This window comes from Vulpes lagopus, chromosome X (genome assembly GCF_018345385.1).
Source record: "Vulpes lagopus strain Blue_001 chromosome X, ASM1834538v1, whole genome shotgun sequence".
Lineage (NCBI taxonomy): Eukaryota > Metazoa > Chordata > Mammalia > Carnivora > Canidae > Vulpes > Vulpes lagopus.
In genome coordinates, this window is record NC_054848.1 from 10110412 (window position 1) to 10133708 (window position 23297).

The following is a 23297-nucleotide window of genomic DNA, read 5'->3' on the forward strand; positions in this document are numbered from 1 at the left end:
AAAAATTAAGCTCAAACTAGAACTTAATCTTTATTTATTTTTAAAGATTGTATTTACTTATTCATGAGAGAGAGAGAGAGGCAGAGACACAGGCAGAGGGAGAAGCAGGCTCCACGCAGGGAGTCCGAGGCGGGACTCGATCCCGGGACTCGATCCCAGGAATCCAGGATCACGCCGTGGGTCGAAGGCGGCGCTAAACCGCTGAGCCACCCAGGGATCCCCCTCAATCTTTATTATATGCCTGATTGTCACAAGTATTGTAAAATTGTCTTTTGTACTTGTGAAAAAGTCTCCTAAGTATGCTTTTTGTAGTGCTGAATGAAGAAACTACATTAATTCGATTCTTTACCTGAAAATGACTCCGTAAAGAGCCCGAGGTTATTTAATGATTTGCTCAGCAAATTATAAAAGTGAGATCCGTTTCTTGCAATACAAACAAACCAAATCCACCGCACAAAATATGCTGAGAGGTCACTAAAAGTCCCTCTGGCCTCCAGGGACCTGTATCATAAGAACGACGCACTCAACTCCATGTATAAAGTGAGGAATTAAGAAGAGCTTTTGCGATACAGCCTTTCTCCACCACTGCTTTATATTTAGAGAAAACAGAGGCAGTATTTTAACGAGGTTACGGGAAAGTTTTAAATTCAATTTAAAAAATTCCCGTATGCCACATTATCACAGCTGTTTCCATTTTTCATCTCCCGTTTGCATATTCGTTTTCTTATGGTGATCCCGACAGCCTGTGAGTGTGCCGATGCGATCTGTTTGTCTCCACTCAAGGTAAACTTTTAAAGATAACTATTATTTCGTGCCGTCCGTCGGCGGAACGCGGCTGCGGCCTGGAGGGGCAGCCCGCCCCAAGAAACAGCGCGGTCTAGGGAGAGGAGGACCCGCGGCCCCGGCCGCGGCCCCGAGGCCCCGCCTCCCCGGGCCCCACCGCCCAGGCCCCGCCCCCCGGGGCCCGCCCCGCCCCGGCCCGCCGCCATGTTGTTCCCTTGGTGCTGGACGTGAGGAGCCGGAGTTGGGCTGGAGCGGCGCTACGGCCTCGTGCCCGCTGGTGCCCGGCCTCGTCTCCTCTTTGCACCCAGCGGGGCCGGCCGGGAGCTCCTGGGCGTCCTGTGTGCGGCCGCGAGGTGAGTGGAGCGCGGACGCCCCTCCGGGCCGGGCGGGGGCCGGGGCCAGGCGCGCTAGAGCCAGCGTCGGGGTGCGGGGCGGGGGGGGCCTGGGCCCCGAGTGCGGCCTGGCCCTCGGGCAGCCGGGGCGCGGGGGGGCGCGGGGCCGTCGTCGGTGTTGGGACAGGGGACGGATTGGTGCCTCCCGTGTCCTACTGACTGACGCAGGAGAAAAGGCGAGTTCCCACACCCACACAACCCGAGAAGAGGGACACACACTCGAACACGCGAGGCCACGCGGAGAGACGCCCAAAGATCTGGAAGACACACGGGGACACACGCACACACACCCGGGGAGAGAGAGAGCTCCGTGAACGCCCTGGACGCGCGCAGACCCAAACACCCAGGGAGAGCGACACGTACGCACGTTCGGGAGGGAGGGGGGAGATGTACACACACGACCCCGGGGAAACACACAAATACACCCAGTCTCTCCCCTGGCCCTCGGGGGCACCCACCGCCCCCAAACCACACCGTACCCCCGAATGATTAACGTAGAGGGAGCAAAAGCGCTCACACGGTTTGAGTTGGGCGACCTCCGACTGCCGCCCGCGTGAACGTTTGCTAATGTGTTAATGACCACTCTGTTGAGGAATTTGGAACGTGAAGCCAATTGTAGGGGCTGGCGGCACTCTTGGGGCGTTATCTGAGACTAGCTAGGGTTTCAGAATCCTGCTCGTTTCTTCCAACTTACCCTGCCGAGAGGCAAGATGAGAATTTAAAGGGCTGACCAAATAGATGTGGAGGTATTAGTGGTCTTTTTGTCGTTGTTTTTCTTTCTAAGTGATGATACATCCCGTGACAACGATTCTTTTGAGGAATGACTTTTCTACTAGTTTCCAAAATGTCATGTGACCGGTCTTTTTATAGGATTTCAGCAACCTGATAAAATCAATAGAATTTGATTGCTTTTTTAAAATTGAGGAGAATTTTTTTTGCACGTTTGTCTTTCTCTCATACATTGTGATGGAAGATTCCTAAATTGCTCGTAATCCCAAAAACTTTTGCATGAAGCAAAACTGTAGAGATGAAGGAAACGCAGAATTCTTCAGACAGGGGCTTTTAAGAAGGCTGCGCCTAGTTTCTTTTAGGAGCTTATGTCGAAATTATCGTTACTCCTTGTCTGTGACTCCCAGTATCCTAAGACAATGATGTAATCCGGTGCTTTTACTAATTTTGTATAGGCATTGTAGTAAAATCCTCTTGCTTATACTAAAAAGTTTCTGGCTTGGTGACTTATTTTGGAGAGTTTTCTGATTTGGGGATATTTTTGATTTATCATTTGTGACGTTAGAGTAGACCCAACGAAAACTAAGGAGAACATCGTTGGCCTTGACTCTCTCTTGGAGATTGGGGGAAAATAATGTTAGTGCTCTTCCTCTTTTCCATCCTCTCTTGACTTTTTGTCTCTTTCTATCCCCACCACTCCTTCCATGTAGACTACAGTACTACAGAGGCCTGAAGCTAAGTTCCTCTCATTCTAGAGATTAATTTTTAGCCTCCTCTCATTTCTTACCATTTCTTGGGCACTCTGGCACTAGATGTTATGTGCTTAATAAATTCTGTTCATACACCATTTCATTTAAATCTCAGAACAGTTCTCTGGTATTAGCTCCATTTAACTGGTGAGGAGTTTGTTGGGGGCATAGGAGGTTTGGGTCTGTTTCCCAGGTCACACAAATAGAGAAGAGGGCAGAGGCAGGATTTAAAGCAAGCCTTTGTGAGTTTAGAGCAGTAGTTCTCACCCTGTGAACTTTTGGCAGTGCCTGCAGGTGATTTTGGTTCTCACCTGACAGGGAGTGCTGCTGGCGCCTGAGTGGGTGGAGGCCGTGGATGCTGCCCACCATCCTACAGTGTGCAGCACAACCCTGCACAAGCAAAGAATTGTCTGGCCCAAAATGTCACTAGTGCTAAGGTTGAGAAACTCTACTTTACAGCAATCTGTGTAACTCTGGGGCTCATGTTTCAGTGCTTTCGTAGTTCTTCAAATGCAATGTAATTTTTCTATTTAGGATACCTTCACATCATTTTAAGAAAGAGCAGTGGGGAAAATTTGAGAACTTGACCAAGAGGCATATTCATATTCATTTCTTTGAAAGACTTAGGAATGAGCAGATAATTCCTGATAATAGAATCTTTTTTTTTTTTTAGTTTTTTTAAAATTTTTATTTATTTATGATAGTCACAGAGAGAGAGAGAGAGAGAGAGAGAGAGGCAGAGACATAGGCAGAGGGAGAAGCAGGCTCCATGTACTGGGAGCCCGATGTGGTATTCGATCCCGGGTCTCCAGGATCGCGCCCTGGGCCAAAGACAGGCGCCAAACCGCTGCGCCACCTAGGGATCCCCTTTAGTTTTTTTTTTTTTTTTTTTTTTTTTTGAGAGCATGCAGGAGCAGGGGAAGGGGCAGAAGGAGAGGGAGAGACAATCCTCAGACTCCTTGCTGAGTGGGGAGCCCCACATAGGACTCAGTCCCAGGCCCCTGAGATTATGACCTGAGCCTAAATCAAGAGTTGGACACTCAACTGACTGAGCCACCCAGGCGCCCCCAGTATCTTTTTCTTTTTTTCTTTTCTTTTTAAGATTTTATTTATTCATGAGAGACAGAGAGAGAGAGAGAGACAAAGGCAGAGGGAGAAGCAGGCTCCTTGCAGGGAACCCAATGTGGGACTCGATCCCGGGTCTCCAGGATCACATCCTGGGCTGAAGGCGGCGCTAACCGCTAAGTCACCGGGGGCTGCCCTTTTTTTTTTTTTCTTTTTAAAGATTTTATGAGCGAGAGAGAAAGCCAGAGAGAGAGAGCGCGAACATGTGAGCAAGGGAGGGGCAGAGGGGGAGAAAGAGAGAATCCCAAGTAGACTCTGCACTGAGCACAGAGTCCACAGCAGGTCTTGATTCTGTGACCCTGAGATCATGACCTGAGGCAAAATCATTTTTTTTAAATTTTTATTTATTTATGATAGTCATACAGAGAGAGAGAGAGAGGCAGAGACACAGGCAGAGGGAGAAGCAGGCTCCATGCACCGGGAGCCTGACGTGGGATTCGATCCCGGGTCTCCAGGATCGCGCCCTGGGCCAAAGGCAGGCGCCAAACCGCTGCGCCACCCAGGGATCCCCCTTTTTTTTTTTTAAAGGCAAAAGTGTCAAAAAGAACTTGAGAGCCATTCAGAGCTGTTGAAATAGACTTAGGGGTTTGGTTTCTATAATATTCCAGTTGTCAATAAACACTGGGCAGGCTGTTGGGCACTAATACAAAGGTGCTGGTGATATGAAGGGCAATAAGGAGTCGCCAATTCTGCAAAGCTTACAGTCTCATCATAATTGTAAGAGCAGATTCTGACTTTGCCCTAGAACAAAATTTATTGCCTGGGCTACTCAAGGTCAGGGGCTAGGTGTCATTAAGAAAAAAAAAAAAACTGTGTACCCACACACATACCTGTAGGGCATTTACTGTGGATGTACTTAGGTGAAATGGGGGAACAATTGATGTGTTTTTGATAGCTTTTTAGGTTGATCAGGGGTGAATATTTACAAGAATCAAATTGAGGAGCCATTCTTGTCAAGCATCAAATTCTTCCTTACATTTAGCCATAGTAGACAGTAGTTATGCATGTATTGTACATGGGAATCAAGAAATAAATGAGAAATTTTTAAAAATGACTTTTGCATCATTTTTTTTTCTTTCTGTTGTTTTCCAGCCGTTTTCACCATACCTGTCTAAGACTAGGCCCTTCAGGATATGTACTACTTCATTGTGGTGGTGAATGTAACTGTTAGGTGAACTTCGGGGGTAAGTGATTGAGTCAGAAAGGTTTGGCTATCTTTTTAGGAATCACTGTGGTGAAAGTGTTATTCACGCAGCCAACATGGCATCTTTTGTGGGTAGCGTTGCTTTTGACTCATGTTGATGGACAGCATGTTCTTTGTCAATTATAGATTTCTCTGCCTCTTATCAGTAATTCTCTCCTATGGGGTAGAGGAGATGCTAAATTGTACACCTAAAAATGATTGCTATCATATGGGATCTAGCAAAGGAATGTGTGTTCTTTGGAGGGGTTTTATTCTGGGAAGGATCAAAAGAAATTGGTGCAGGAACAACATCCATTGGCCTCAGGAACCTTGCTCGATGAGTAGTTGGCTTGCTACTCTGGCTAAGGTAGGTCACCACATTTCTTTCTTTGTAAAATGAGATGGTTGTATTTTATAATCTCTATGAGATTATATGACACCAAGTAGAGACATCAAATTATTGGCTTCCAAGTAGTTCAGCTCCAGGCAATTTGCTGGTTAAGCAGCAGGAGGAAATAAGCCAAATAGAAGTGTGCTTGTGTGTTTGAGAAACGCCTCTCACATGAAAGCTAGCTAGGTAATAAATTTGTTAGTCAAAACCAAGGACCAGAAAATAGGGCTTGTGACTAAGTAGGTCATCAACAGAGAACATTTATTAAGGATTTTCGGGGGCCAGGCGATGAGCTCATAAAATGCCTCAGGGAGTTTGGAAAGCTGTGATGCAGAAGCACGTTCTGAATACTTGAGAGAGGATGCCTGGGGGACCCGGGTGTGTAAGCTGGTGGAGGGGGCCTGACCTCTCCTTGTGTTGGGGAGGTAAGGCTGGAGGTAGTCCCAGGCCTGTGCTTGCCAGGGAGCCTAGGGGTGCCCAGGCTCATTAGATAACTTAGAGGAGAAATCTCTGTTTCCCAGAATGAATCTTGATGTTGTACATGTTGTGAAAGTTGAGCTCTGGGCATTTCCACATTCTGTATTCTTCATTGCTTTTTGTTAATTTTTGACCATGGTGGATACAGGGTTTAGATGCTGTTGCTTATCACGAACACAGAGAGGACAGCTAGAAGTAAATGCAAGTAAGCTGACAGATTGCCACGGAGTGGAGAAAGACGGGTGTGAGTTTTGAAAAAAATACAGAAATGAAGCAGGCAATTGAGGCTTCACATTCTGCCCTCACCGAACCCAGCTCACTTCATGATGGGGAGTCTGAACACAGACTCCACCTCTGTCCAAGGCCTGATGCCTTACAAATCTTTGTACTCGTTTGACGGGACAGAGAAACGGTATGGGACAACTTGATACACTCGTTCCGTGGCCACATTCGTTATCCACATGTGAGGGATAGCAGAGCAGTGTAAACCGACAGACTGAACTATTAGGCCAATGTAAACTGAACTGTTTTAATTCCAAGTTTTTGTGAATTGGACTAGAATTTTGAGTACAGAGGCCAAAGTAGTTTTCTGAAGGTAGTTTTTACGTGCACTGTCAGTGTTAAAGAAGCCCAAAAAAACCTTACAGATTTCTCTTTCTAGAACTTGCTATGTAGAACACTTAGAGGAGTGTTGAAATGATTAAAAAGGTTCAAAAAGTTAGAACTCACGGGGGTGTAGTGTGTAGCTGGCACCTGCTCTATTCTATGCAGTTTCACGCTTGTGTATTTAATCAGAACATTGATTAGATAAACATACCTGAAAATGCATACGTGGTTTAGTTGGAAGTCAGAACAGCAGAAGAACGGTTTGAGGACCACACATTGGTGAATGCAGAACATTCTCTGGAATGTGTTCCAGTATTTTTTAAAAGATTTTGGGGATCCCTGGGTGGCTCAGCGGTTTAGTGCCTGCCTTTGGCCCAGGGCGCAATCCTGGAGTCCCGGGATCAAGTCCCGCGTCCAGCTCCCAGTATGGAGCCTGCTTCTCCCTCTGCCTGTGTCTCTGCCTCTCTCTCTCTCTCATAATAAATGAGTAAATCTTTAAAAAAAAATAAAAGATTTTATTTGAGAGAGAGAGAGAACTCACAGAGGAAAAGGAAGAATGAGACCCCCTCATTGAGCTGGGATGTGGGGCTCGGTCCCAGGATCCTGAGATCATGACCTGAGCCTAAGGCAGATGCTTCACCAACTGAGCCACCCAGGCACCCCGAGTTCCAGTAATATTAAATAAACTTTCATAAATAGTTGTTGTGGAACAAACAGCTGCCACCTTCATGTCCTAATCCACTTTAATATTTGCGTACTACTTGATTTTTATCACCCTAGCCTTGGAAAACCCAGCTTTGCAAAGATAACAGTGTTATCAAAAGGAATGTGGTACAATCTAATGTTGAAACCATGAACTCCCTTGAGCACCAGCTTAGCTTACATGATGTCTTAGATCAGCTGCCTCTGTATAGTTCCCTCAAAAATTTAAAAAAGCCTGCCCTGCCCGTTGCCGATGAGGACTATCGCTTGATATTCTCTCCCTTGTTGTTCATAGGGTTTCATCCCCATTTTCTTCTGTACACACTTCTTTAGGAAGTAGATTTGTCTGTGGAGAAAGGGGCCACTAGGTGCAGAGCGGATGGTCATGGGGTCTTTGGCCTTTCAGGAGAAACCCTTGTGCTTTCAGCATGGCCAGCTTGCCTCAGTAATTGTCCAGAAGTGCCGTTGTGCCTCTTCAGGTCTTCCATGGGAATCAGCCTTCTCATTGTTAGCTGCTTCTCCCTGAGTTAGCGTTCCTCATCTCTTCAGTTTGTCCTTACTAGAATATTTGCTTTCCATCTCAATTTCATTGCTGTCTCTCATCTATGGTTATTCCCCTCTTCTTGTCCCTTCGGGTTTTTGTATTTTTTAGACTTTTTAATATTTTATTTATCAGAGAGCGAGCAAGCAGGGCTAGGAGCAGAGGGCAAGGGAGAAACAGACTCCTGGTTGAGCAGGGAGCCTGATGGGGGGCTCGATCCCAGGACCCTGGGATCATGACCTGAGCTGAAGGCAGAAGCTCAACTGAGCCATCCAGGCATCCCTATTTTCTAGACTTTTTTTGTCATTTGGTGGAAGCGAAGGTAACACATGGTTGAACTGCCCTGTTTAATTAGACTGCAGGAAGTTAATCTTTGTGAACTTGAGTTCATTGATGTGTAAAACATAGGGTGATAGTGTCCAACATGCAGATGATTTTGAAGGTGCTATATGCCAGGTACCTAGTAGATATTCAGTAAACAGTGGTGGCTAATATTACTATAGTCATAGCATTTATTATTTGAGCAAGCAAGACAATGGCAACAGGTAGGGAGAGAAGTGGACACATTCTTGTGTGGGTGAAGTGGATAAGACAGAAGAGATTTTGGAAATGGGGGAAATAATTAGCTTGGTTTTATATATGTTGAATTTGAACTGCCATCAGGGTACCACATGCACATATTTTAAAAGGGGTTGGAATTCTTGTCCCAAGGAGCGGGGAGGGTGGGGGTGCACTTTAGAAAATCACTGAGTTTTATATCTCAGGAAAATGTGGTTTGCGAAGAGGTAAGGGCTTCAACCTTATGATATACCTACTCTAAGAGCTTGTTAGAAGAAGGAGTTGCAGAAAGCTAAGGGAAGTTTTTGTTTGCTTGTTTTTAAGATTTTATTTATTTATTTATTTATTTATTTATTTATTTATTTATTTAGACACGGGGGGCGGGGGGCAGAGACATAGGCAGAGGGAGAAGCAGGCTCCATGCAGGGAACCCCTCCTGGGACTCGATCCAGGGTCTCCAGGATCACACCGTGGGCTTCAGGCGGCGCTAAACCGCTGCGCCACCAGGGCTGCCCATAAGGGAAGTTTTATAGACCATTAAATAGAAAATTTTCAAAGTCACCACCAAGCTGTTTAGACCTAATAGAGGCAGTAATGGTGGCTGAGTTCTGGCTAACATTTGAAGGTTCCACTTATGCCTCTAGCTGGAGGTGTGATACTTCATTAGAATCTTTCCCAGTTGGGTCTCCATTTCCTTATTTATTTAAGAAAAATGTCTTGAGTACCCTTTGAGTTTTTATGTCATGTACATCCAGACAAATGGCTACATCTGAGAGAATTCACTGTGGAGGTGTTTTTCTGGAAGCATACACGGTGAAGTCCTAAGAGAAGCACTTTTCTCTTTATTTGCTTTGGGGCTGTGTGTACCCTAGGGCAATTCGATGAGGACTGAGGATTGGCCTTTAGGAGGTCTCTGGTGACTGCTGCTGACACTCTGGGATGGAGAAGTTGGGAGCCTGTGTATAGTGAGTGGAATGGAGTAGAGAGTTGATCAGGCCTAGAGGCGAATTCAGTAGGTAGTGAAGCTTTTTGTAAGCAGTCAGCTCCATTCTCTTGGTTGGGGCAAACTGGGGCATCATTGATGGACAAGTGGGATGAAGTGAACTTTCCTGTAAGCTGCCTGCAGTGCTCTTCCGTGTTTTCTCATTTTGACCTGGTGACCACTTCCCCACAGAATGGGCTCCTCTAATCTCGTTGAGTGCTGTATGCTAGATGTATAGCTGTCCTCTTGAAATATATCTTGGGAAATCCCCACTCCTCTTAACTTTTCTTTCTTTCTTTTTTTTTTAGATTTTATTTATTTATTCATGAGAGACAGAGAGAAAGAGAGGCAGAGACACAGGCAGAGGGAGAAGCAGGCCTCCTGCAAGGAGCCCAATGTGGGATTCGATCTGAGATCCCAGGATCACGCCCTGAGCTGAAGGCAGACGCCCTGAGCTGAAGGCAGACGCCCAACCGCTGAACCACCCAGGCGGCCCTCTTACTTAATTTCTTAACAGCCAAAAAGTTCTACTTTTTTGTGGCTCCATGTCTTGTGTGGTCATCTTTGTGTACTAACTCTTCCCTGGTTTTTTATGAAAGTCTGGCCCTTACCTTTTCTCCAAATTACAAAGACACCTGGTTTCTTACCTGCTTGAGGTGTAGGAATCAGTGTTCCCTTTAGTACAGCAGATCATTGTGGGTCATATTTAATTTGTGTTTTGCTGCTTCAGTGCGTATTTCTAACATGCATATTTAAATTCATTTCTTTCACAATGCAGTCTTCCTGAAATACCTAGCTGGAATTTCCAATATTCCAATCTTGTGACCTTTATCCATTTCTTTGTCTTTGAATTGTCCCTTACAGTGCAACCTTAAACTATCTGAAGTACTTTAAACAACCTTAAACTAAAAAAAATCTCTTTATTGTTGAACAGTTTAATTATCTTTCACAGGTAAATGTCTTATTATAGGTAGATTTATGTGTGTTCTTTTAAGGACCTCATTAAACAGAACAGAGAACAAAATGTTATCCTCACTTCCAGGATTAGCAGTTTCCCACGAGTAAGTCTGTTCACTGAACTGTCACAGTTCATGGTCAAAATGTTATATTAATAAAGTCCCACAGGTGAGGGAGAGAATGGGGAAATAGTGATGCCAAGTAAAGATGAAAGTCTGGAGGGTGTTACAACTTACAAACGGATCATGTGTCATATACAAATGATGTAGGGGGCACCTGGCTGGCTCAGTTGGTAGAGCATCTCTGCCTCTCCCTCTCCCTCCCTCCCTCTCTCTCTCTCTCTCTCTCTCTCTCTCATGAATAAATAAATAAAATATTTAAAAAAATAATTCCGAGATTATCCATGCTTTTGTTTCCTTGATTAGTTCCTTTCAGACTCAGAATAAGTGGTATGTCTCTAACTAGGACATCAGGGTAAATGCAAAAGGAATGTGCGATTTTGAGGGGGAAAGATCTGTTCCTAAATTTAAACCAAGAGTGGTAAGTTCAATTTAAGTGTTTGGATGTGAGAACTAGTCGAGGAGTTAGAGTATGTATTTCACATCTGAGCTTTTGAGGAGAGCAGTTTACAAACCCAACCTACTCTCCCTTTGGCAACTTATTGGAGGAATATAGTCATTTTTAAAGTTCACCAGCTCCCTGTTAGAGCCAGTAGTACTTATTTTTAAAGTGATGTTTTTCATTGACACTTGCAAGAAAGAATCAATTTTTTTGTCCCTTCCCACACATTTTAATAGACTTCAAAAATAGAATGGTGGAAGAACTGAATAGCGAAAGAATTATAAGCACAAAAAGTACCAATAGAAAAATAAGAATAGAATAACGAGAATAAAGGAGGAAGTTACTACTCTTTGTTCTCAACTTTGCATTTATTTGATACATCACCATATGTAAAGTTTTGTACAGGATGTTGCAGAACCAAAAAAAGGACAAATGAATAGATAGAATAGGGTGTTGTGTAATTAGGGAGTTGACATTGTAATTAGGAAAGAGATGCATACACGTGTACTGACAGTGGTTAGAGCGCGAGTGAGAGCTATATAATCAGGTGAAAATGACTATGAGAGCAAAGAAAAGAGGAAGATTAGGTTTCTGGGTGGGGGGCGGCAGCCTTCTTGGATGAGGTGATCTGAATTAAAGCCTTTGAATGACTCGTATCTTCGTAGGTGTCTAGGTGTGGGGAGGGAACTCCCAGTCCAAGATAAGGGCCTGAACAAAGACTTGACTGTAAATGCCTGTGATAGGTGTGGGGACAGTGAGTTATATAATTGGGACAGGCTTGTAAGCAATGTTGGATGGCCCTTTGAATGCCACACTGAAAACCTTTTCATAATGAAAATAAGAAATAAATGAGGTTAGTTATCTGTTAAGAATGGATGCAATTGAATCTATAAACAATAAAAGATGTCTGCTTTTGATCTCTACAAACATTCCTATTAGAGATTTTTATTTTCTATGCTTGGATCTGACTCCCTCTTGGTTTACTGTAATATATGGCTTTGGAAACCAGCAAGGGATTGGGAAAAGCCAGAGAAAAGGATACTACTGATATAAACTATTCATAAACAACTGGTAGTTAAAAGTATATGATAGAAATGTTGGGAAAATAGTGTTGTGAAAAGGAAAGAGTTGACATACAGTGTTTTTTATCTTCAGTTTTGAGGTATCTGTTGAAAACATAGTTCATTTTCTTTCCTGCCAGTGACCTACTTATCCATTTTCCAATTCAGATTAGTGTGTGCTGTATACAACATGTGTTGGTGCCAGCACCTGTATTGTAATCTTAAGGTATCTAGTGTGTGTGTAACTAGTTTATTGATTTAAAAGGACACTGTTGAAGGGACAAGGAGATCATTAGTGGCTTTGCATAAATCTCATTTTAGGGTCTTATTGCCAATTCTTAGGCCATATACATATTTGTGCGTGTGCCTCTAAATATATACCTATATTCTTTATCTGACTCACATACCATAACATTCACCCTGTTAATGTATACAATTCAGTGATATTTAGTATATTCACAAAGTTGTGCAACCATCACCCACTAATTCCAGAATATTTTTGTCAACCCCTTCTCCCCCCAAAAGAATCCCTGTATCCATTAGCAGTCACTCCCCATTTACCTCTCCCCTCTCATTTTCTGGAACCACGAATCTACTTTCTGTCAATGGATTTGCCTATTCTGAACGTTAGTGTCTGACTTCTTTTACTTAGTATAATATTTTTGAGATTCATCTATGTTGTTGCATGTATCAGTGCCTCATTTTTATGGCTGATTAATCTTCCACTGTATGGAAACACCACTTTTTTTTAAAGATTTTATTTATTTATTTATTTATTTATTTATTCATGATAGGCAGAAGCAGGCTCCATGTGGGGAGCCTGATGTGGGACTCGATCCTGGGACTCGATCCTGGGACTCCAGGATCACGCGCTGGGCCAAAGGCAGGCGCTAAACCGCTGAGCCACCCAGGGATCCCCGGATACACCACATTTTTAAAAATATTTTTACTAATTTGAGAGAGAGTGTGTGTGTCTGGGAGCATGAGCCAGGGAAGGAGCAGAGGGAGAGGGAGAAGCAGGCCCCCCCCCACTGAGCAGGAGCCCAATGAAGGACTCAGTCCCAGGACCCTGACATCATGACCTGAGCTGAAGGCAGACATTCATCCAGCTGAGCCACCCAGTCACCCTGTATATGCCACATTTTGTTGACCATTCAGTTGATGGACATTTGAGTGGTTTCTACTTTTTGGCTATTATGAATAATGCTGTTATGAACATATATGTACAAGTTTTTGTGTGGATGTATGTTTTCATTTCTCTTAGGTGTCTACCTAAGAGAGGAATTGCTGGGTCATATGGTAACTTTATGTTTAACTTTTTGAGGAACTGCCAGGCTATTTTCTGTTATCATTGCACTATTGCATCTTTTTAAAAAGATTTATTTGGGAGAGAGAGATTGTGTGCCCACGCAAGTCGGGGGGAGGGGCAGAGAGAGAGAATCTTCAAGCAGACTCCCCACTGAGCATGGACTCCCATGTGGGGCTCATTCACGACCCATGAGATCATGACATGAGCTGAAACTAAGAGTCTGATGTTCAGTTGACTGAGCCATTCAGGTGCCCCCTTGCAGACTTTAATGTAAACTCTTGTAGGCTTTTATATGATGTGATTGTGGTATGCATGCTGTTTTATCACTCAACAATAGCATATTTATACAGTCCCACCTTTCCATGTTTCCTCAGGGAGTGCAAAACATACCCAGTTAGGCATTTAGGGCATTTGCTCTACTGTTTACATTTTTGCAGTTTGATTGATTGATTGATTTTTCTTTTGGGGACAATTTTAGAATAGTATGGGGATGTATTTTTGCTATAGTTTAGATAATTTTTTTTAAGGTTTTATTTATTTATTCATGAGAGACACAGAGAGAGAGAGAGACACAGGCAGAGGGAGAAGCACGCTCCCCAGCCTGATGTGGGACTGGATCCAGGGACTCCAGGATCACGCCCTGAGCCAAAGGCAGACGCTCAACCCCTGAGCCACCCAGGCATCCCTATAGTTTAGATAATTAATAATTTGGGGAAAAGTATGAGCATTTTTGTGATGGTGTAATGTGCTTCCACGAAACTGAATCTATTTATTTTTAAAGATTTTATTTATTCATGAGAGAGAGAGAGAGGCAGAGACACAGGGAGAGGAAGAAGCAGGCTCCTCGCAGGGAGCCTGATGTGGGACTCGACCCTGGGTCTCCAGGATCACACCCTGGACTGAAAGCAGACGCTCAACCGCTGAGCCACCCAGGCATCCCAACTGAATCTGTCTATTTATTTTTAAAGATTTTATTTATTCATGAGAGACAGAGGCAGAGACACAGGCAGAGGGAGAAGCAGGCTCCCTGTGGGGAGCCCAATGAGGGACTTAATACCGGGATCCCAGGATCATGACCTGAGCCCAAGGCAGACGCTCAACCACTGAGCCACCCAGGTGTCCTGAAACTGAATCTTTTAAGACAGCATGTTTCTTTTGTTTTAATTTTTTTTTAGATTTTATTTTCTTTTTCTTTTTTTTTTAAATTTTTTTTTAAATTTTTTTATTTATTTATGATAGTCACAGAGAGAGAGAGAGAGGCAGAGACACAGGCAGAGGGAGAAGCAGGCTCCATGCACCGGGAGCCCGATGTGGGATTCGATCCCGGGTCTCCAGGATCGCGCCCTGGGCCAAAGGCAGGCACCAAACCGCTGCGCCACCCAGGGATCCCTATTTTCTTTTTCTAAGTAATCTCTACACCCAGCATGGAACTCCAGCTCACAACCCCAAGATCAAGAATCTCATTCTGTATCGACTGAGCCAGCCAGGTGCCCCCAAGTATGTTTCATTTTTATTAGACATAATAGGCATGCAAATTTCATCATTATTACCTCTGCACTTAGAGGTATGTACAGGGTGCTTTAGGAATGTGGGGGAAGGGACGTCAGTGGGAGATGAGGTCTAGCTGCATCTACAGGGGTGAGCGGGAGTTAGCCAGGTAGCAAGAAGAAAGGATCAAAAGGAGGTGAAGTATATAACCACAGAGTGACTATCTTACTCCAAGGTCACCTGCAAGGCAGAAAAGGCACCATTTTCAGTCCCAAAGCCAGCTGGAAGAGATCATAAGGGCATCCACTGAAGCTCTACCTGAGGCCTTCCTCTTTCCTCGCCTCAGCCATTTACCTTTCTAGACTTCATACCTGATCAGGTTCCCTGCTGCTGAAGCTATTTCAGTGCTCTCATCTTTCCAGGGGTGTAGGCAGAAACCCTGCCCATGCGTCTCAGGCCCTGCCTGCTCCAGGGCCACTCCCTCCAGGCCTGTGTATAGCACTCCTCCCTCTCTGGGCTTCCGGTTCGCAGGCCTGCCTGGGGTTCTCCCTGATGTTGGGCTGCCTTCATCACTTCCTGGCTTCGCCCTCCTCTGCTTTTCTCAGGGTTTTCTCCTCCTGTTGCTGAGCTTAGCCTGTGATCAAACTGACCTGCCCTGGGTCAAATCCCGCTACCGTGGAAGCAGATCTTGGTGAGGCTGCTCTCTGTGGACAGCATGCAGCTAAAATGATCATTCCACAAAAATGCCCTTTGCTTAAAAAAGATGTGTGTTGGGAGTAAAACCTTTGGCATAGACTAAGAGGGGCTAGCGCTTTAGCCCAGCTTCCCACATAATCCGTCACTCACTTGAATTTGGTCTCTAGGGCCAGGATCCTTTGGCTTCCTCATGTCTGCCAACATTATCTTCTTATTTGTTCTGCTGAAGACTCTTACTGAAATTTGACTTAAGAAATGGTCATGAAAGAAACCTTTCCTTAAAACTGCCAGTAAAGGGCAGCCCCAGTGACTCAGCGGTTTAGCTCCACCTTCAGCCCAGGGCGTGATCCTGGAGACCTGGGATCCAGTCCCAAGTCAGGCTCCTTGCATGGAGCCTGTTTCTACCTCTGCCTGTGTCTCTGCTTCTCTGTGTGTGTGTGTCTCTCATGAATAAATAAATAAATAAAAATTTAAAACAAAACTGCCAGTAAAGACTTCTTCATGTTGTTCATTCCGCAGAAACTTCCTATACTCCTATTATGAGCCTGGCACTGTGGTGAAAAGCTGTTCCCTCTCATCCGTGACCAAGTGAATCTTCCCAACGGCCCTGGGAGGTAGGTACTGTTGTTGCCATTGTCTTGTGAGCTTTGGAATGTCTAGTAGCTTGCCCAGGGGTGTGTGCTCTTGGCCTTTGGCAAGAACCATTCTCCTTTCTGACAGTGGGCTACTCTTGTGGCAAGAAAGTTTTCACCTCTACCTTGGCTGCCCAGAAGCTTCACGACACAGCGCTGCTTTAGCCTTAGTCTAGCTTTTCCTGTGTTGCATTGGTGTCCATCCATCCCTCTCGTGACCCTTCTTTTTTCTTGTTTGTGTTAGCTCTATTTAATTCTTTGGAATAGGATTATTCTAAGCCACTCAACATTTGGGCAGATTTTGAAGAATGAGTGGCATATTTTATACTTTTTTTTTTTCTAAAAAAATTTTTACAGTTGTCTGAGTGTGAAACTTAGAAGAGTGGTGAATGGGAAGAAATCAGAGAGAGGGACAAACCATGAAAGACTTTGAACTCTGGGAAACAAACTGAGGGTTGCTGGGGGGGAGATGGATGGGGGGAAATGGGCTAACTGGGTGATGGACATTAAGGAGGGCACGTGATATGATGAGCACTTGGTGTTACACACAACTGATAAATCTGCACACTACATCTGAAACTAAGTGTGTACTTTATGTTGGCTAATTGAATTTAAATTTGAAAAAAGGGTGGGCAGGTGAAAAACTTCTTGAAAAAATAGTGATTTAAAATGTAGTATTTGGGGATCCCTGGGTGGCGCAGCGGTTTGGCGCCTGCCTTTGGCCCAGGGCACGATCCTGGAGACCCGGGATCGAATCCCACGTCGGGCTCCCGGTGCATGGAGCCTGCTTCTCCCTCTGCCTGTGTCTCTGCCTCTCTCTCTATCTCTCTGTGACTATCATAAATAAATAAAAATTAAAAAAAAAAAAATAAATAAAATAAATAAAATGTAGTATTTGATATTTGATTCTAGGATTTTTTTTAAGGCTGAGAAAGGTCATGGAGAGCTTTTAGGTGTGGTTTTCCTTTTATTCATTTATTTATTGGTTTTCCTTTTAAATTAAGAATCTAGGTGCTAATAGAAGTCAGATATTCATTCATATTTTAATTTTTATTTTTACCCTTAAAACTCTTGAGAACAAATTGAAAGTACATTGCTAAGGTGAGCTTTGTAACTTTTTCTTTGCAGGTAATGATGCTGCTTGAACTGAACAATTAAGGTAACATTTATGACCTATGTAATAGGCTTTTCTTATTCAGGTTTCTTTATCAAATTTACCTGAATTGTTAAAGTCATGTTTTTAACCTTGGTGAAGATTATTATTGCCTGTGGGCAATCACTCCAAACTGCAGAGTATAAAAGACTTTACATTATATTTTAATGTAAGTTCTGAAAGTAACATAACAGGGATACTTTTGTTCATTCAACTTCTACTAAAGTTTCAAAGGGTTTTACTATTTTTAGAAAAGAAAAAGTATTTTTAATGTCTCTGAGCCAGTTAGTGGTTATGTTAATGTATAGATTGCCTGAAGCTAGCTTTTGTTGGAGTCCATGGGAAATAAGATGGCTTATATAATTATCTGTATCACCATGTATGTTTATATACAACTCTATAGTAAGAATCAGAGAAATGTTTATATATATAAATTAGTTGTTTTATCAAATGCCAGCATACTCGCAAATATCTGTGAAGCCCTAGATTATATTATAGAAGGGAAATGCAAAAAAAAAAAAAAAATTGTACCTTACTTCCTGATGCCCGGGTCTAGCATACCTCAAATTTGTTTAATCAGAATAATGGCACCAATTAGGAAATCCCACACTATTATGAAAAAAGAAAAGAGCTGTGTCAAAGTGTCCTGATAAAATTATAAATGACAAATCTCAAGGCATGTCTAACACTTAACTTGGTAGATATGTGCAACCAGTCATCTGGGTGGAGGTTATTAGATTGCATAATCTGCTTTATAATTTGATGTGAAAATCCTAACAGTTCCATGCTCTGCAGTAAAACTTTATGTCTGGTAAGGTAATTAGAGACTTATTCAAATACTAGGATAGATGGTATACTAGAATCACACACATCTCTTACATCCTCATAGCACAGCATGGAACTTTTGTGTTTATATATCTTGAAAATCTTGTGAAAAGAACAATCTTGGAATGGGGGCTGCTGGGAAAGGTTCCCAGTGTTGGTGAGACCATGTTGATTGGTTCTGAGGGCTCAGCAGTTAAGTGGAGTAGGATCCCCAGCAGAGGAAACCGTATGTGCCAGGGTGAGGGCAAGTCGAAAATGAAGAGCAGGGAATCCCTGGGTGGCTCAGTGGTTTAGTGCCTGCCTTTGGCCCAGGACGCAATTCTGGAGTCCTGGGATCGAGTCCCACGTCAGGCTCCCAGCATGGAGCCTGCTTTTCCATCCTCCTGTGTCTCTGCCTCTCTCTATGTCTGTCATAAATAAATAAATAAATCTTTAAAAAAAAAAAGGAAAAGAAAATGAAGAGCAGGGCTAGGTATCTTAGAAGTTGGATTTAGACCGGAATCTCTGGAGAACCACTGAAGAGTATTAAGGATAGGGCATTAGACCAGTGGTGTCCTCGTATCAGAATAGCTGGTGTACATTTTTGGTTTTGTTAGTCTTTTTTTTCTGTAAATCGAAATTGTTTAAGCAAGATTGCAAAGAGTTAAAGGAACTGACTTATCAAGTTGTTACCAATGTCAGGAAATTAAAGGGGCTTGAGATCGTTTCAGTTTCTTCTCTAACATGAATTTAGTTTGGATATTGGGCAGAGCAATCCACTGAAGTCAAAAAAGTCTCTAAGAGCTAAGTACTTTGCCTCACAGTTTTGTTTGGCCAATTTAAATTGTATCAGTTATAGCAGTAATTACTGTAGTGGTAATTTTTTTTTGTAGTAGTAGTAATTTAAAAGAGCCAGTAAGACTTAGGGATAAAAAAAAAAAAAAAAAAAAAAAATTAGGGATAAGTTGCTACAGATTTTACCAGAATAGTATATCATGTAGTTGGAAATGCAGAATTCTTACACATTACAGGAAGTATTTAATTTCATTATACAGGGTCACATTTGCCATATAATCAGGAGATTGCCAGATAATGTTTACTGCAGTGAATTTGCAAATCCATCCTGGTCAATAGAACAATTATTATTCATGTCTTCGTTACCTTCCCATTGAAGGATTCACAATATCCACTTACTTTCTTTTTTTAAAACAATATTTTATTTATTTATTCATGAGAGAGAGAGAGAGGGAGAGAGGCAGAGACACAGAGGGAGAAGCAGGCTCCACGCAGGGAGCCTGACGTGGGACTTGATCCCGTGACTCCAGGATCACACCCTGGGCCGAAGGCAGGCGCTAAACCGCTGAGCCACCCAGGGATCCCCACAATATCCACTTTCATGTTAAAGTTAATTACCATTTTTGCTCTAGAACTGTGCTGGCCATTACAACAGCTATTGCCTCTTTAAATGTGACTATTCAAATTAGTTGCAATTAAATAAGATTTAAAATTCAGTTCCTCATTCCCTCCAGCCACAAGTCAAGTGCTCAGTAGTCCCCTGTGGCTAGTGGCTGCCATATTGGACAGTGCAGATGGAGGATATTTCCCATGATTACAGAAAATTTTGTTAGTGCTACTCCAAAGGTTGTCTTGTTTTACAAATGTATATATACTTTAAAAAGCCATGCAATAGTGAAGTATTTATAGATTAAATAATATAATTTGATTCAAAATAACTGGGAAAAATGGGAGGTTATGGAAGAAACAGGATTTGCCATAGGTTGATAATTGGCGAAGCTAGGTTTGGGATCCATGGGGGTTTCATTATATTATTCTCATTCAGAAATTTTGTGTATGTTTGAAATTTTCCATAATAAATAATAAAAACAGAAGCCTTAAATAGGAACAGTGCTCACTCCAGTGCTTAGAAGTAGCTATCTGTAAAATGGGCATCTGAAATTCTACCCCATACAGGTTGGTTCCTGTGGTGTAGGGAAATGTTTAATCCTGCCCCAGGGCTTCTCCAAAAGGGCATGTAGAATACCACATTTTTTTCAAAGGTTTTTATTTATTTATTTTGACGGAGAGAGAGAGCACAAGCAGGGGTTAGTGGCAGAGGGAGAGAGAGAAAGCAGGGAGTCCAACTCAGGGCTCCATCCCAGGACCCTGGGATTGTGGCCTGAGCCAAAAAGCAACTGAGCCACCCAGGCACACCTAGAGTGTACCACATTTTTAAGGTTTATCTCATTCCTCTGAAAACACAGAAGTGACAGCCCTGGTTTGCATTTATTAGCAGTTGGAACTGCCCAAATGAGTCTTGTGGGTAGAATGTGCTAGATTATAATATTCTATTAAAAAATTCCATTGCTGCTGTCATTGATTTTAGCAAAGTCCAGATAGTGTTCCTAATGAAGAGAATAGAGTTCATTTACTCAATTGTTGGCTTATTTTTGTTCACAGCCAGATCAGTCAGCTTCTGTGTTTGGTTTCCTGGTTACCGGCTCCTATGGTGATGGCATTGGAAGAGAGAAAGGGGAGGTCATTGAGAAAACCCTTGGCATAAGACGAAAGCCATCAGTAAAATTGTCACTGTGCCACCGAAGGGTTGTTTGAAGTTGTTACAAACACCTGCGTACTTTGGTCTCCTGCTGCATCTCTAACAAATAGTGGCAGGGCTTATTGTGAGTAGAGAGAAATGGTTGAGGGCAAGGTCTTTGGGGTGAGACTTGGCTTTGAGTGCCCGCCTCAGTCAGTTGTGGCCCACGGAGGGGGAAGACTGAGCCCTCACCGGCTGTCTTAGGGAGCAGCAGTAGAGCTGTGCCTGGTACGTGCTTGAGTGCTCAGGATAGGACAGCTGTGGCTATTAGGTCTTTTCTGTACAGAAAGGAATGGGTACTCTGCGTTTTATTTCCTTTATGCGCTGATATTCATAGGATCGTGTAGAGAAATGTACAGGTCTAAAGGAATGTAATGGTACCTTTTTATTTTACAGAGTTCTAAAGTCAAAGATCTTGAGAACAATAATGGCAGGAAAATCTTCACTTTTTAAAGTAATTCTCCTTGGAGATGGTGGAGTTGGGAAGAGCTCTCTAATGAACAGATATGTGACCAATAAGTTTGATACCCAGCTCTTCCATACAATAGGTGTAGAATTTTTAAATAAAGATTTGGAGGTGGATGGACATTTTGTTACCATGCAGATTTGGGACACGGCCGGTCAAGAGCGATTCAGAAGCCTGAGGACACCGTTTTACAGAGGTTCTGACTGTTGCCTGCTCACTTTTAGTGTTGATGATTCTCAGAGCTTCCAGAACTTGAGTAACTGGAAGAAAGAATTCATATATTATGCAGATGTGAAAGAGCCCGAAAGCTTTCCTTTTGTGATTTTGGGCAACAAGATTGACATAAGTGAACGACAAGTGTCTACAGAAGAAGCCCAAGCTTGGTGCAGGGACAACGGCGACTATCCTTACTTTGAAACAAGTGCAAAAGATGCCACAAATGTCGCAGCAGCCTTTGAGGAAGCTGTTCGAAGAGTGCTTGCTACTGAGGATAGGTCAGATCACCTGATTCAGACAGACACAGTCAGCCTGCACCGAAAGCCCAAGCCTAGCTCATCTTGCTGTTGATCATTAGAGAGGTTCCCTGTGCGATCTAACCAACTTACACACACATACATGAAAAATCACAGGGTGGAGAAGAGAATTAGCATTTGCAGCAATGGATCACCTACTCATAAAATTAAACTAACCATATTGCTGCTTTGTTAGTGGGTGGGAGAAGGGACACATCCACTCATGGAAGAATCAATTTACTCAGTAGTGGCACCTTACATTTATAAATTGTAATGGTTGTCTAATAACGTTTAATTTAAATATGTAAGTTACAGAGCTAATAAACGAGATGATCAAGACTTTAATTATAATTAAAACACTTGAATATTCTGGAAGTTAATTTTTTTTTTTTCCCCTGGGAAAATGGAGAACTACTTTTTATATGTGTATATTTTTGTGTAATTAGCATTCAATTCCTGGTTGAGGGGGGAAAAGATTCCCTAAAGCAATAATGTTAAATAATAAAGATTAAAATCTAATGCATTTGCATTGTGGTTCTTTGATTACTTCTTCATTCTCTTTAAAATTATTTAAGTGTTCACATTTTCATTCTCCTTATCAGAATTGATCTCATTAGTAATCACTCGTCATTTGTGTGCCACATGCAGGACCCCCACCCCCAACACAGAAGGCAGCTTTATCACTCTTGGAGGAAAAACTAAGGCTTATACTTTGTGTGAAGGTAAACATCTTAATTCAGCACATCTTTATTCATTACTGCTTTCTCTATCATTGAACACTGTTTAGTGATTTGCTCTCAAGGAGATTTTGATAAAGCAAATTACAGTTCACATGGTGTGCCATTTGTGCCTGTCCCATCCCACAGAGGCAAACTAGCTCATTGTGGGTTACCAGGACATGCTGGGGCAGGGTTATCAAGCCCTACTCATTGGGAGCCACTGAAAGAGTAGCAGTATCATTCAGTAACCAAGTTTTTAAAAGTCTAATCTAACATAACACAATTTGGCTATACGCAAACATTTTCACATTTTGAATTTGGGGAAATTAAATCTTCATAATCTCATATTACAGATAGTTGTTTTTATTATTTATAATCAATTTCTCCCCCCTCCCAAAAGTGTAATCAGCCATCAAAAAAAAAAAAAAAAAAAAAAAACGGGGACACCGGGGTGGCTCAGGGGTTGGGGATCTGCCGTTGACTCAGGACATGATCCCGGAGTCCTGGGAAGGAGTCCCGCATCGGGCTTCCTGCGGGGGAGCCTGCTTCTCCCTTTGCCTGTGTCTCTGTGTCCTTCATGAATCAAGTCTTAAAAAAAAAAAAAGGAATCCACTAACAGGTTGATGTATATTATATTAATTATTTTTCTTCTCTAGGGGATTTGCTTTGTTTTTTTCAATCAAAAGTGTGCCCATTGTTTTGTGACTTGCTCTTTCCTCTTAATATATGTAGACATACTTCCATTATAGTATATCTACCTCATTTTGCAGCTGTACGGATGCTTGTACGGATGCTTACCAATTTATTCAAACCATTCTCTAGTGACACACATCCATCCAGCAGCAGTATACGAAAGTGCCAGTTTCCCACAGGACCAGTTTCAATAGCGGGTATTAGTAAATTTTTCATTTTTTGAATAGACGAGTCACGTTTCAAAATCCTAAGATATAAGGGACATATCTACCCTTGTCACTCAGTTCCTGTCCCTGGAGGCAGCATGTGCCCGTTTCTTAGGTATCAAGCTAGATACTTAGTATGTAAGGAAAGCATATTGTAGTAGTTTGCTAGGGCCGCCATAACAGAATGCAGACTTGAGTGGCTTAAACAGTGGGAATTTTTCTCATAGCT

At 42.8% G+C, this 23297-nt stretch overlaps 1 protein-coding gene across 3 annotated transcripts; it reads left to right on the forward strand.

Annotated features, from left to right (window-relative positions):
* The first annotated feature begins 976 nt into the window (after positions 1 to 976).
* On the forward strand, positions 977 to 21969 carry RAB9A (RAB9A, member RAS oncogene family). Of its 3 annotated transcripts, none has more exons than XM_041741802.1 (5): positions 977 to 1136; positions 1344 to 1534; positions 15810 to 15904; positions 17051 to 17081; positions 20869 to 21969. In XM_041741802.1, the coding sequence occupies exon 5, from the start codon at positions 20900 to 20902 to the stop codon at positions 21503 to 21505; it is 606 nt and encodes a 201-aa protein (XP_041597736.1). In that variant the 5' UTR covers positions 977 to 1136; positions 1344 to 1534; positions 15810 to 15904; positions 17051 to 17081; positions 20869 to 20899; the 3' UTR covers positions 21506 to 21969. The 3 variants fall into 3 exon arrangements, with proteins under 3 accessions (XP_041597736.1, XP_041597735.1, XP_041597734.1); XM_041741801.1 differs by lacking the exon at positions 1344 to 1534 and adding an exon at positions 4871 to 4962; XM_041741800.1 differs by lacking the exon at positions 1344 to 1534.
* The last annotated feature ends 1328 nt before the right edge of the window (positions 21970 to 23297 follow it).